Consider the following 12,590-nt stretch of genomic DNA (forward strand, 5'->3'; position numbering starts at 1 on the left):
GCCGAGTCTACCACTCTCTGTAGACTCTCGCATTCTTGTGTGTTGGAGTTCTGATACCAAGTCAGAATGCTTTCCACTGTACACTTGTAGGAGTTTGATCAGAGCCTTTGATGACATTCCAAATTTCCTTAAACTTAATAGAAAGTAGAGGTGCTGGCATGCCTTCTTCAGGGTTGAATCTTAAGTGCTGGGCCCAGGATAGGTCCTCCAGGCTGTTGTTCCAGTTCCACCACTCTCTGCAGCATCTTGTGATCCTGTGCTTTGATGCAACCAGTCAGAATGCTCTCCACTGAAGTTTGTCAAGAGTGTTTGGTGGCATTAAACTAAAAGCTCCTGCATACAGAGTTGCCAAGGGTAGTGGAAACTGGAAGTTTAAGAAAACTTTAAAAAGCAACAAGGATCGATTAAGCAAGCAGAAAGGAAAGGGGGAGATAGTTTATGAAAGTAATCTAGCACAAAGTATAAAAAGATAGTAAAAAGGCTTTATAATTATATAAAGCAAAGAAGAGTGGCTAAAGGGAATGTAGGTCCCTTGGAAGATGAGAGGGGGAAATTAAAATTTCACCAGAAAGATGGCGCTGGAGAGTGCTGACTCTTTGTGTGCAGTTCTGAAGGGATTCATCAAACATTCCCATTTAGGGAATCTGAAATCTACAGTCACAAGCACAGGTATTTCAGTAAACAACATTGTTTTAAGACATTTTTTAAAAACTATCAATCCTCAAAAGTGGCAGATTCCAGACTGTAGACCACCCAGGTAGTGAGGGCAGTTTCCTTTTAAGGAAGCATAGCTGTTGGATGGGCTGCAGGCAAAACTGGAATGCAGGACTTGAGGCCAACACTACCTACCACCCTTCTGACTAATGCATGGTCTCTGGATAATACCACTGAAGACCACAGAGCAAGACTGCAGTACTACAGGGACAACAGGGACTTATGACACGGCTCACCCCCAGCCCTGCAGCCTGAGGGATTCGCCTCCCCACCATCGAGGATGTCGTCAATAGGCGATGCCTCAAAAAGCAGCATCCGTTATTAAGAAGCATCACCACTCGGGATATGCCCCCTTCATGAATCTGAAGACGTTCAAAGTTTAGGAACAGCTTCTTCCCCTCTGCCATCAGATTTCTGAATGGACAATGAACTCCTTATTTTTTATATATTTCTTATTATAACTTACAGTAATTTTTAATGTTTTGCACACTGTTGCAAAACAACTTTCACAACATGTGAGTGATAGTAAATCTTGACCCTGATGATAATTTTGGGTAATGCGGAAATACTATTTTGCTGTGGAGGAAGCATCTAACGTGCCAAAGAGGGGTATTATGGATGTTATGGCAGGCAAGGACCTCGACACAATTGCTGTCACTAAGGAGATAGTGCAATTGGTTTATTATTGTCACATGTACTAGAAACTGCCCTTGAGCCTAGTGGTGTGAGCTTTCAGGCTTTTGTATCTTCTGCCCGAAGGGAGAGGGGGAGAAGAGAGAATATCTTGGGAGGTTGAGGTCTTTGATGATTCTGGCTGCTTCACTGAGCAGTGAGAAGTGTAGACAGAGTCCATGGAGGGGAGGCTGGTTTCCGTGATGTGCTGAGCTGTGTCCACAACTCTCTGCGGTTTCTTGTGGCTGAGAAATTAGTGTGCCTGAAGGTATACAAGTCCCCTAATTCTGATGAAATGCATCCTGGTAAACTAAAATAAATAGCTGAAATGATTGTAGAGCTGTTAATTTACGACAATTGTCTGAACTCTGGGCAGGTCCTGGTGGATTGGAAGACAGCGAATGCCAAGGCTCTGTTTAAATATAGACAGGACACTGTAGGCCAGTTAGCTTGACGTCGTAGTCAGGAAAATGTTTGAATCTGTTATTAAGGAGGAAATAGCAAGACAAATATATAAAAGTGGTTCCATCAGCTAGACACAGCATGGATTCTTGAAGGGTAGGTCCTGTTTATCAGTCGTACTGGAATTCTTTGAAGATATAGTGAGCACAGTGGATATAGATAGGTTAAGTGAGTGTGCAAGGGTCTGGCAGATGGAGTACAGCATTGGTAAATGTGAGGGCATCCACTTTAAAATGAGAAATAAAAGATCAGATTATTATTTAAAGGTGAAAGAGTTCAGTGTGTTGTTGTGCAAAGGGCCTTGGGTGTGATTGTACATCAATCGCAGGAGGTTGGTTTGCAGATCCAACAGGTCATCAATAAAGCAAATACAACGGTGGTCTTCATTGCTAGAGGGATTGAACTTAAGAGGAGGAAGTTTCAATTGTAATATTTAAGAAGTTTGTGCCACTCCAGGAAAAAATCAATCCAAGTTGGTCCTACCGTTTGGTATTAGACTTTTCCATCTGGGGTAGAAAGATACTGTCTGTCTACTCTATCTACACCTCTCATAATTTTATGAACCTCTCTCAGGTCTCCCCTCAACCTCTGCCGCTCCAGAGAAAACAACCCAAGTTTGCCAACCTCTCTTTACAGCTCACGCCCTCTAATCCAGGCAGCATCCTGGTGAACCTCTTCTGCACCCTCTCCAAAGCCCCCACACCCTTCCTGTGATGGGATGACTAGAACTGCACACAATACCCTGCTCTAAACCTTTCCTATTCATGTACCTGTCCAAGTGCCTTTTAAGCATTGTTATTGGACCTGCCTCAACCACTTCCTCTAGCAGCTTGTTCCATATATTGACCACCCTCTGAGTGAAGAAGTTGCCCCTCAGGTTCCAATTAAATCTCTCTCCTCTATCCTCTCTCCTTAAACCTGTGGCCTCTAGTTCTTGATACCCCAACCCTGGGGTAAAGGTTGTGCACATTCACCCAAGTTTTTGTCATCTAGGCTAGTTGCATCTGCCAGTTTTTAGCCCCGTAAACCTTCCCTATCCATGTACCTGTCCAAGTGTCTATCCTATCAGTGTCTAAATGTCTGGTAAATGGGGGAGGGATGTGGCGGTGGGGTTGGACTTGACGGGAGAAGAGGAGAGAAGAGCTCAGCGTTGCTCAGAGTAGGCCCAGCCAAAGAAATAATGGCAGAAGCATGTTTTGAGGATCGGCCCTAGGAACCATTGCAGGTCTTCAAGGAGCCTTGCTCACGGACCTCACCCCTCTCTGTAACCTCCAGACCAAGACCACAGTGAGGAGATAAACGCTTTGGCAGAGGAAGCAGCAAATGATTACATGCAACAGCACTCTAATTCCAATCAGGTAGGTGGAGAGGGGGGTGGGAGGGGCAAGGGCGCAGCAGGAGGGGTACTGAATTGGGGTATTAGAAGTTCCCTTTCTCTTTCTTTTTCACTCTTATCCTCCCGCTCTGAAGTTAGCACTGAAATGCACCATGGGACACCCTTTCCCAGTTTTCCCTCCCTCGCTGTCTCTCTCACGCGCCCACTCACACCGTCCCGCCCTTGCGCCCACACACCCCACGCTCCCTCGTGCGCCGCTCTCTCTGGCTGTTGTGCTCTCTCTCTCTCTCTCTCTCTCTCTCTCTCTCTCTCTCGCTGTCACGCTCTCTCCCTCCCTCTCTCGCTGTCACGCTCTCTCCCCTCTCGCTGTCGCGCTTTCTCTCTCTCTCTCTCGCTGTTGCGCTCTCTCCCTCCCTCTCTCGCTGTCGCGCTCTCTCCCTCTCTCTGTTGCGCTCTCTCCCTCTCTCTCGCTGTCGTGCTCTCTCTCTCCCTCTCTCGCTGTCGCGCTCTCTCCCTCCCTCTCTCGCTGTCACGCTCTCTCCCTCCCTCTCTCGCTGTCGCGCTCTCTCCCTCTCTCTCTCTTGCTGTCGCGCTCTCTCCCTCTCTCCCTCTCTCTCGCTGTCGCGCTCTCTCCCTCCCTCTCTCGCTGTCGTGCTCTCTCCCTCTCTCTCTCTCGCTGTCGCGCTCTCTCCCTCTCTCCCTCTCTCCCTCCCTCTCTCTCGCTGTTGCGCTCTCTCCCTCCCTCTCTCGCTGTCGCGCTCTCTCCCTCCCTCTCTCGCTGTCGCGCTCTCTCCCTCTCTGTTGCGCTCTCTCCCTCTCTCTCTCGCTGTCACGCTGTCTCCCTCTCTCTCTCGCTGTCTCCCTCTCTCTCTCGCTGTCGCACTCTCTCCCTCTCTCCCTCTCTCTCGCTGTCGCGCTCTCTCTCTCCCTCTCTCGCTGTCGCGCTCTCTCCCTCGCTGTCGCGCTCTCTCCCTATCTCGCTGTTACGCTCTCTACCTCCCTCTCTCGCTGTCGCGCTCTCTACCTCCCTCTCTCGCTGTTGCGCTCTCTCCCTCTCTCGCTGTTGCGCTCTCTCTCCCTCTCTCGCTGTTGCGCTCTCTCTCCCTCTCTCGCTGTTGCGCTCTCTCTCCCTCTCTCGCTGTTGCGCTCTCTCCCTCTCTCGCTGTCGCGCTCTCTCCCTCTCTCGCTGTCACCCTCTCTTCCTCCCTCGCTGTCGCGCTCTCTCCCTCTCTCGCTGTCGCCCTCTCTTTCTCCCTCTCTCGCTGTCACCCTCTCTTCCTCACTCTCTCGTTGTCGCCCTCTCTTCCTCCCTCTCTCGCTGTCGCGCTCTCTACCTCCCTCTCTCGCTGTCGCGCTCTCTACCTCCCTCTCTCGCTGTCGCGCTCTCTCTCTCGCTGTCGCGCTCTCTCCCTCGCTGTCGCGCTCTCTCCCTATCTCGCTGTTACGCTCTCTCCCTCCCTCTCTCGCTGTCGCGCTCTCTACCTCCCTCTCTCGCTGTGGCGCTCTCTCCCTCCCTCTCTCGCTGTCGCGCTCTCTCCCCTCTCACTGTCGCGCTTTCTCTCTCTCTCTCTCGCTGTTGCGCTCTCTCCCTCCCTCTCTCGCTGTCGCGCTCTCTCCCTCTCTCTGTTGCGCTCTCTCCCTCTCTCTGTCGCGCTCTCTTGCTCTCTCTGTCGCGCTCCCTCCCTCTCTCGCTGTTGCGCTCTCTCCCTCCCTCTCTCGCTGTCGCACTCTCTCCCTCTCTCTCTCTTGCTGTCGCGCTCTCTCCCTCTCTCTCGCTGTCGTGCTCTCTCTCTCCCTCTCTCGCTGTCGCGCTCTCTCCCCTCTCGCTGTCGCGCTTTCTCTCTCTCTCTCTCGCTGTTGCGCTCTCTCCCTCCCTCTCTCACTGTCGCGCTCTCTCCCTCTCTCTTGCGCTCTCTCCCTCTCTCTGTCGCGCTCCCTCCCTCTCTCGCTGTTGCGCTCTCTCCCTCCCTCTCTCGCTGTCGCACTCTCTCCCTCTCTCTCTCTTGCTGTCGCGCTCTCTCCCTCTCGCTGTCGTGCTCTCTCTCTCCCTCTCTCGCTGTCGCGCTCTCTCCCTCCCTCTCTCGCTGTCACGCTCTCTCCCTCCCTCTCTCGCTGTTGCGCTCTCTCCCTCTCTCTCTCTTGCTGTCGCGCTCTCTCCCTCTCTCCATCTCTCTCGCTGTCGCGCTCTCTCCCTCCCTCTCTCGCTGTTGTGCTCTCTCCCTCTCTCTCTCTCGCTGTCGCGCTCTCTCCCTCTCTCCCTCTCCCTCCCTCTCTCTCGCTGTCGCGCTCTCTCCCTCCCTCTCTCGCTGTCGCGCTCTCTCCCTCTCTGTTGCGCTCTCTCCCTCTCTCTCTCGCTGTCACGCTGTCTCCCTCTCTCTCTCGCTGTCTCCCTCTCTCTCTCGCTGTCGCACTCTCTCCCTCTCGCTGTCGCACTCTCTCCCTCTCTCCCTCTCTCTCGCTGTCGCGCTCTCTCTCTCCCTCTCTCGCTGTCGCGCTCTCTCCCTCTCTCGCTGTCGCGCTCTCTCCCTCCCTCTCTCGCTGTCGCGCTCTCTCCCTCTCTGTTGCGCTCTCTCCCTCTCTCTCTCGCTGTCACGCTCTCTCCCTCTCTCTCGCTGTCGCGCTGTCTCCCTCTCTCTCTCGCTGTCGCACTCTCTCCCTCTCTCCCTCTCTCTTGCTGTCGCGCTCTCTCCCTCTCCCTCGCTGTTGCGCTCTCTCCCTCTCTCGCTGTTGCGCTCTCTCCCTCTCTCGCTGTTGCCCTCTCTCCCTCCCTCTCTCGCTGTCGCGTTCTCTCCCTCGCTGTCGCGCTCTCTCCCTATCTCGCTGTTACGCTCTCTCCCTCCCTCTCTCGCTGTCGCGCTCTCTACCTCCCTCTCTCGCTGTGGCGCTCTCTCCCTCCCTCTCTCGCTGTCGCGCTCTCTCCCCTCTCGCTGTCGCGCTTTCTCTCTCTCTCTCTCGCTGTTGCGCTCTCTCCCTCCCTCTCTCGCTGTCGCGCTCTCTCCCTCCCTCTCTCGCTGTCGCGCTCTCTCCCTCTCTCTCTCGCTGTCACGCTGTCTCCCTCTCTCTCTCGCTGTCTCCCTCTCTCTCTCGCTGTCTCCCTCTCTCTCTCGCTGTCGCACTCTCTCCCTCTCGCTGTCGCACTCTCTCCCTCTCTCCCTCTCTCCCTCTCTCTCTCTCTCTCTCTCTCTCTCGCTGTCGCGCTCTCTCCCTCCCTCTCTCGCTGTGGCGCTCTCTCCCTCCCTCTCTCGCTGTCGCGCTCTCTCCCCTCTCGCTGTCGCGCTTTCTCTCTCTCTCTCTCGCTGTTGCGCTCTCTCCCTCCCTCTCTCGCTGTCGCGCTCTCTCCCTCTCTCGCTGTCGCGCTCTCTCCCTCTCTCGCTGTCGCACTCTCTCCCTCTCTCTGTTGCGCTCTCTCCCTCTCTCTGTCGCGCTCCCTCCCTCTCTCGCTGTTGCGCTCTCTCCCTCCCTCTCTCGCTGTCGCACTCTCTCCCTCTCTCTCTCTTGCTGTCGCGCTCTCTCCCTCTCTCGCTGTCGTGCTCTCTCTCTCCCTCGCTCGCTGTCGCGCTCTCTCCCTCTCTCTCTCTTGCTGTCGCGCTCTCTCCCTCTCTCCCTCTCTCTCGCTGTCGCGCTCTCTCCCTCCCTCTCTCGCTGTCGTGCTCTCTCCCTCTCTCTCTCTCGCTGTCACGCTCTCTCCCTCTCTCCCTCTCTCTCGCTGTCGCGCTCTCTCCCACCCTCTCTCGCTGTCGCGCTCTCTCCCTCCCTCTCTCGCTGTCGCGCTCTCTCCCTCTCTGTTGCGCTCTCTCCCTCTCTCTCTCGCTGTCACGCTGTCTCCCTCTCTCTCTCGCTGTCTCCCTCTCTCTCTCGCTGTCGCACTCTCTCCCTCTCGCTGTCGCACTCTCTCCCTCTCTCTCGCTGTCGCGCTCTCTCTCTCCCTCTCTCGCTGTCGCGCTCTCTCCCTCCCTCTCTCGCTGTCGCGCTCTCTCCCTCTCTTGCACTCTCTCCCTCTCTCTCTCTCGCTGTCACGCTCTCTCCCTCTCTCTCTCGCTGTCGCGCTGTCTCCCTCTCTCTCGCTGTCGCACTCTCTCCCTCTCTCCCTCTCTCTTGCTGTCGCGCTCTCTCCCTCTCCCTCGCTGTTGCGCTCTCTCCCTCTCCCTCGCTGTTGCGCTCTCTCCCTCTCCCTCGCTGTTGCGCTCTCTCCCTCTCTCGCTGTTGCGCTCTCTCCCTCCCTCTCTCGCTGTCGCGCTCTCTACCTCCCTCTCTCGCTGTCGCGCTCTCTACCTCCCTCTCTCGCTGTCGCGCTCTCTACCTCCCTCTCTCGCTGTCGCGCTCTCTCTCTCGCTGTCGCGCTCTCTCCCTCGCTGTCGCGCTCTCTCCCTATCTCGCTGTTACGCTCTCTACCTCCCTCTCTCGCTGTCGCGCTCTCTACCTCCCTCTCTCGCTGTTGCGCTCTCTCTCCCTCTCTCGCTGTTGCGCTCTCTCTCCCTCTCTCGCTGTCGCGCTCTCTCCCTCTCTCGCTGTCGCGCTCTCTCCCTCCCTCGCTGTCGCGCTCTCTCCCTCCCTCGCTGTCGCCCTCTCTTCCTCCCTCTCTCGTCGCCCTCTCTTCCTCCCTCTCTCGCTGTCGCGCTCTCTACCTTCCTCTCTCGCTGTCGCGCTCTCTCTCTCGCTGTCGCGCTCTCTCTCTCGCTGTCGCGCTCTCTCCCTCGCTGTCGCGCTCTCTCCCTATCTCGCTGTTATGCTCTCTCCCTCCCTATCTCGCTGTTATGCTCTCTCCCTCCCTCTCTCGCTGTTGCGCTCTCTCCCTCTCTCGCTGTTGCGCTCTCTCTCCCTCTCTCGCTGTTGCGCTCTCTCTCACTCTCTCGCTGTTGCGCTCTCTCCCTCTCTCGCTGTCACCCTCTCTTCCTCCCTCGCTGTCGCGCTCTCTCCCTCTCTCGCTGTCGCCCTCTCTTTCTCCCTCTCTCGCTGTCGCCCTCTCTTCCTCCCTCTCTCGCTGTCGTCCTCTCTTCCTCCCTCTCTCGCTGTCGCACTCTCTCCCTCCCTCTCTCACTGTCGCGCTCTCTCCCTCCCTCTCTCGCTGTCGCGCTCGCTCTCTCCCCTCTCGCTGTCGCGCTTTCTCCCTCTCTCACTCGCTGTCGCGCTCTCTCCCTCCCTCTCTCGCTGTCGCGCTCTCTCCCTCTCTTCCTCTCTCGCTGTCGCGCTCTCTCCCTCCCTCTCTCTCTGTCGCGCTCTCTCCCTCTCTGTCGCGCTCTCTCCCTCTCTGTCGCGCTCTATCCCTCTCACTGTCGCGCTCTCTCCCTCTCACTGTCGCGCTCTCTCCCTCTCTCTGTCGCGCTCTCTCCCTCTCTCTGTCGCGCTCCCTCCCTCTCGCTGTCGCAATCTCTCCCTCCCTCTCTCGCTGTCGCGCTCTCTCCCTCCCTCTCTCGCTGTCGCGCTCTCTCCCTCCTTCTCTCGCTGTCGCGCTCTCTCCCTCCCTCTCTCGCTGTCGCGCTCTCTCCCTCTCTGTTGCGCTCTCTCCCTCTCTCTGTTGTGCTCTCTCCCTCTCTCTGTCGTGCTCTCTACCTCTCTCTCTTGCTGTCACGCTCTCTCCCTCTCTCTCCAGCTGTCGCACTCTCTCCCTCTTTCGCTGTGGCGCGTCTCTCCCTCCCTCTCTCGCTGTCGCGCTCTCTCCCTCTCTTCCTCTCTCGCTGTCGCGCTCTCTCCCTCCCTCTCTCTCTGTCACGCTCTCTCCCTCTCTGTCGCGCTCTCTCCCTCCCTCTCTCGCTGTCGCGCTCTCTCCCTCCCCCTCTCGCTGTCGCGCTCTCTCCATCCCTCTCTCGCTATCGCGCTCTCTCCCTCTCTGTCGCATTCTCTCCCTCTCTCTGTTGCGCTCTCTCCCTCTCTCTGTTGTGCTCTCTCCCTCTCCCTGTCGCGCTCTCTCCCTCTCTCTCTTGCTGTCGCGCTCTCCCCCTCTCTCTCTCGCTGTCGCACTCTCTCCCTCTTTCGCTGTGGCGCGTCTCTCTCTCCCTCTCTCGCTGTCGCGCTCTCTCCCTCCCTCTCTCGCTGTCGCGCTCTCTCCCTCCCTGTCGCGCTCTCTCCCTCCCTCTCTCGCTGTCGCGCTCTCTCCCTCTCTCGCTGTCGCGCTCTCTCCCTCCCTCTCTAGCTGTCGCGCTCTCTCCCTTTCTCTGTCGCGCTCCCTTCCTCTCTCGCTGTCGCGCTCTCTTGCTATCGCGCTCTCTCCCTCTCTGTTGCATTCTCTCCCTCTCTCTGTTGCGCTCTCTCCCCCTCGCTGTCGCGCTCTCTCCCTCTCTCTGTCGCGCTCTCTCTCTGTCGCGCTCCCTTCCTCTCTCGCTGTCGCGCTCTCTCGCTATCGCGCTCTCTCCCTCTCTGTTGCGCTCTCTCCCCCTCGCTGTCGTGCTGTCTCCCTCTCTCTCTCGCTGTCACACTCTCTCCCTCTCTCTCTCGCTGTCGTGCTCTCTCCCTCCCTCTCTCGCTGTCGTGCTCTCTCCCTCTCCCTCTCTCTGTTGCGCTCCCTCCCTCTCTCGCTGTCGCGCTCTCTCCCTCTCTCTCTCGCTGTCGTGCTCTCACCCTCCCTCTCTCGCTGTCGCGCTTTCTCCCTCTCTCTCGCTGTTGCGCTCTCTCCCTCTCTCTGTCGCGCTCCCTCCCTCTCTCGCTGTCGCGCTCTCTCCCTCCCTCTCTCTCTGTCGCGCTCTCTCCCTCTCTCTGTCGCGCTCCCTCCCTCTCTCGCTGTCGCGCTCTCTCCCTCCCTCTCTCACTGTCGCGCTCTCTCCCTCTCTCTGTCGCGCTCTCTCCCTCTCTCGCTGTCGCTCTCTCTCCCTCTCTCACTGTCGCGCTCTCTCCCTCTCTCTGTCGCGCTCTCTCCCTCTCTCGCTGTCGCGCTCTCTCCCTCCCTCTCTCACTGTCTCGCTCTCTCCCTCTCTCTGTCGAGCTCTCTCCCTCTCTCACTGTCGCGCTCTCTCCCTCTCTCTGTCGCGCTCTCTCCCTCTCTCGCTGTCGCACTCTCTCCCTCTCTCGCTGTCGCGCTCTCTCCCTCTCTCCCTCTCTTTCGCTGTCGCGCTCTCTCCCTCCCTCGCTGTCGCGCTCTCTCCCTCTCTTTCGCTGTCGCGATCTCTCCCTCTCTCGCTGTCGCGCTCTCTCCCTCTCTGTTGTGCTCTCTCCCTCTCTCTGTCGCGCTCTCTCCCTCTCTCTTTTGCTGTCACGCTCTCTCCCTCCCTCTCTCGCTGTCGCGCTCTCTCCCTCCTTCTCTCGCTGTCGTGCTCTCTCCCTCTCTTGCTATCGCGCTCTCTCCCTCTCTCGCTGTCGCGCTCTCTCCCTCCCTCTCTCGCTGTCGCGCTCTCTCCCTCCCTCTCTCGCTGTCGCGCTCTCTCCCTCTCTCGCTGTTGCGCTCTCTCTCTCCCTCTGTCTCTCGCTGTCGCGCTCTCTCCCTCTCTGTTGTGCTCTCTCCCTCTCTCTGTCGCGCTCTCTCCCTCTCTCTTTTGCTGTCACGCTCTCTCCATCTCTCTCTCGCTGTCGCGCTCTCTCTCTCCCTCTCTCGCTGTCGCGCTCTCTCCCTCTCTCGCTGTCGCGCTCTGCCTCCCTCTCTCGCTGTCGCGCTCTCTCCCTCTCTCGCTGTCGCGCTCTCTCTCCCTCTCTCGCTGTCGCGCTCTCTCCCTCCCTCTCTCGCTGTCGCGCTCTCTCCCTCTCTTTCGCTGTCGCGATCTCTCCCTCTCTCCCTCTCTCGCTGTCGCGCTCTCTCCCTCTCTGTTGTGCTCTCTCCCTCTCTCTGTCGTGCTGTCTCCCTCTCTCTCTCGCTGTCACACTCTCTCCCTCTCTCTCTCGCTGTCGTGCTCTCTCCCTCCCTCTCTCGCTGTCGTGCTCTCTCCCTCTCCCTCTCTCTGTTGCGCTCCCTCCCTCTCTCGCTGTTGCGCTCTCTCCCTCTCTCTGTCGCGCTCCCTCCCTCTCTCGCTGTCGCGCTCTCTCCCTCCCTCTCTCACTGTCGCGCTCTCTCCCTCTCTCTGTCGCGCTCCCTCCCTCTCTCGCTGTCGCGCTCTCTCCCTCCCTCTCTCACTGTCGCGCTCTCTCCCTCTCTCTGTCGCGCTCTCTCCCTCTCTCGCTGTCGCACTCTCTCCCTCTCTCACTGTCGCGCTCTCTCCCTCTCTCTGTCGCGCTCCCTCCCTCTCTCGCTGTCGCGCTCTCTCCCTCCCTCTCTCACTGTCGCGCTCTCTCCCTCTCTCTGTCGCGCTCTCTCCCTCTCTCACTGTCGCGCTCTCTCCCTCTCTCTGTCGCGCTCTCTCCCTCTCTCGCTGTCGCACTCTCTCCCTCTCTCGCTGTCGCGCTCTCTCCCTCTCTCCCTCTCTTTCGCTGTCGCGCTCTCTCCCTCCCTCGCTGCCGCGCTCTCTCCCTCTCTTTCGCTGTCGCGATCTCTCCCTCTCTCGCTGTCGCGCTCTCTCCCTCTCTGTTGTGCTCTCTCCCTCTCTCTGTCGCGCTCTCTCCCTCTCTCTTTTGCTGTCACGCTCTCTCCCTCCCTCTCTCGCTGTCGCGCTCTCTCCCTCCTTCTCTCGCTGTCGTGCTCTCTCCCTCTCTTGCTATCGCGCTCTCTCTCCCTCTCTCGCTGTCGCGCTCTCTCCCTCCCTCTCTCGCTGTCGCGCTCTCTCCCTCCCTCTCTCGCTGTCGCGCTCTCTCCCTCTCTCGCTGTTGCGCTCTCTCTCTCCCTCTGTCTCTCGCTGTCGCGCTCTCTCCCTCTCTGTTGTGCTCTCTCCCTCTCTCTGTCGCGCTCTCTCCCTCTCTCTTTTGCTGTCATGCTCTCTCCATCTCTCTCTCGCTGTCGCGCTCTCTCTCTCCCTCTCTCGCTGTCGCGCTCTCTCCCTCTCTCGCTGTCGCGCTCTGCCTCCCTCTCTCGCTGTCGCGCTCTCTCCCTCTCTCGCTGTCGCGCTCTCTCCCTCCCTCTCTCGCTGTCGCGCTCTCTCCCTCTCTTTCGCTGTCGCGATCTCTCCCTCTCTCCCTCTCTCGCTGTCGCGCTCTCTCCCTCTCTGTTGTGCTCTCTCCCTCTCTCTGTCGCGCTCTCTCCCTCTCTTTTGCTGTCACGCTCTCTCCATCTCTCTCTCGCTGTCGCGCTCTCTCTCTCCCTCTCTCGCTGTCGCGCTCTCTCCCTCTCTCGCTGTCGCGCTCTGCCTCCCTCTCTCGCTGTCGCGCTCTCTCCCTCTCTCTCTCTCTCGCTCTCTCTCTCTCTCTCTCTCGCTGTCGCGCTCTCTCCCTCTCTCGCTGTCGCGCTCTCTCCCTCTCTCGCTGTCGCGCTCTCTCCCTCCCTCTCTCGCTGTCGCGCTCTCTCCCTCCCTCTCTCGCTGTCGCGCTCTCTCCCTCCCTCTCTCGCTGTCGTGCTCTCTCCCTCTCTTGCTATCGCGCTCTCTCTCCCTCTCTCGCTGTCGCGCTCTCTCCCTCC

At 58.3% G+C, this 12,590-nt stretch overlaps 1 protein-coding gene across 1 annotated transcript in view; it reads left to right on the forward strand.

Annotated features, from left to right (window-relative positions):
* The window catches only part of LOC134341379 (transcription factor Sp1-like), a 71,899-nt gene that overhangs the window by 20,549 nt on the left and 38,760 nt on the right, over nt 1–12,590 (forward strand). Inside the window, exon 2 of the mRNA XM_063039240.1 lies at nt 3,124–3,206. Coding sequence (XP_062895310.1) covers nt 3,124–3,206 — 83 coding nt within the window. The remainder of the gene's footprint in view (nt 1–3,123; nt 3,207–12,590) is intronic.

The sequence above is a fragment of the Mobula hypostoma genome, assembly GCF_963921235.1.
Source record: "Mobula hypostoma chromosome X1 unlocalized genomic scaffold, sMobHyp1.1 SUPER_X1_unloc_1, whole genome shotgun sequence".
Lineage (NCBI taxonomy): Eukaryota > Metazoa > Chordata > Chondrichthyes > Myliobatiformes > Myliobatidae > Mobula > Mobula hypostoma.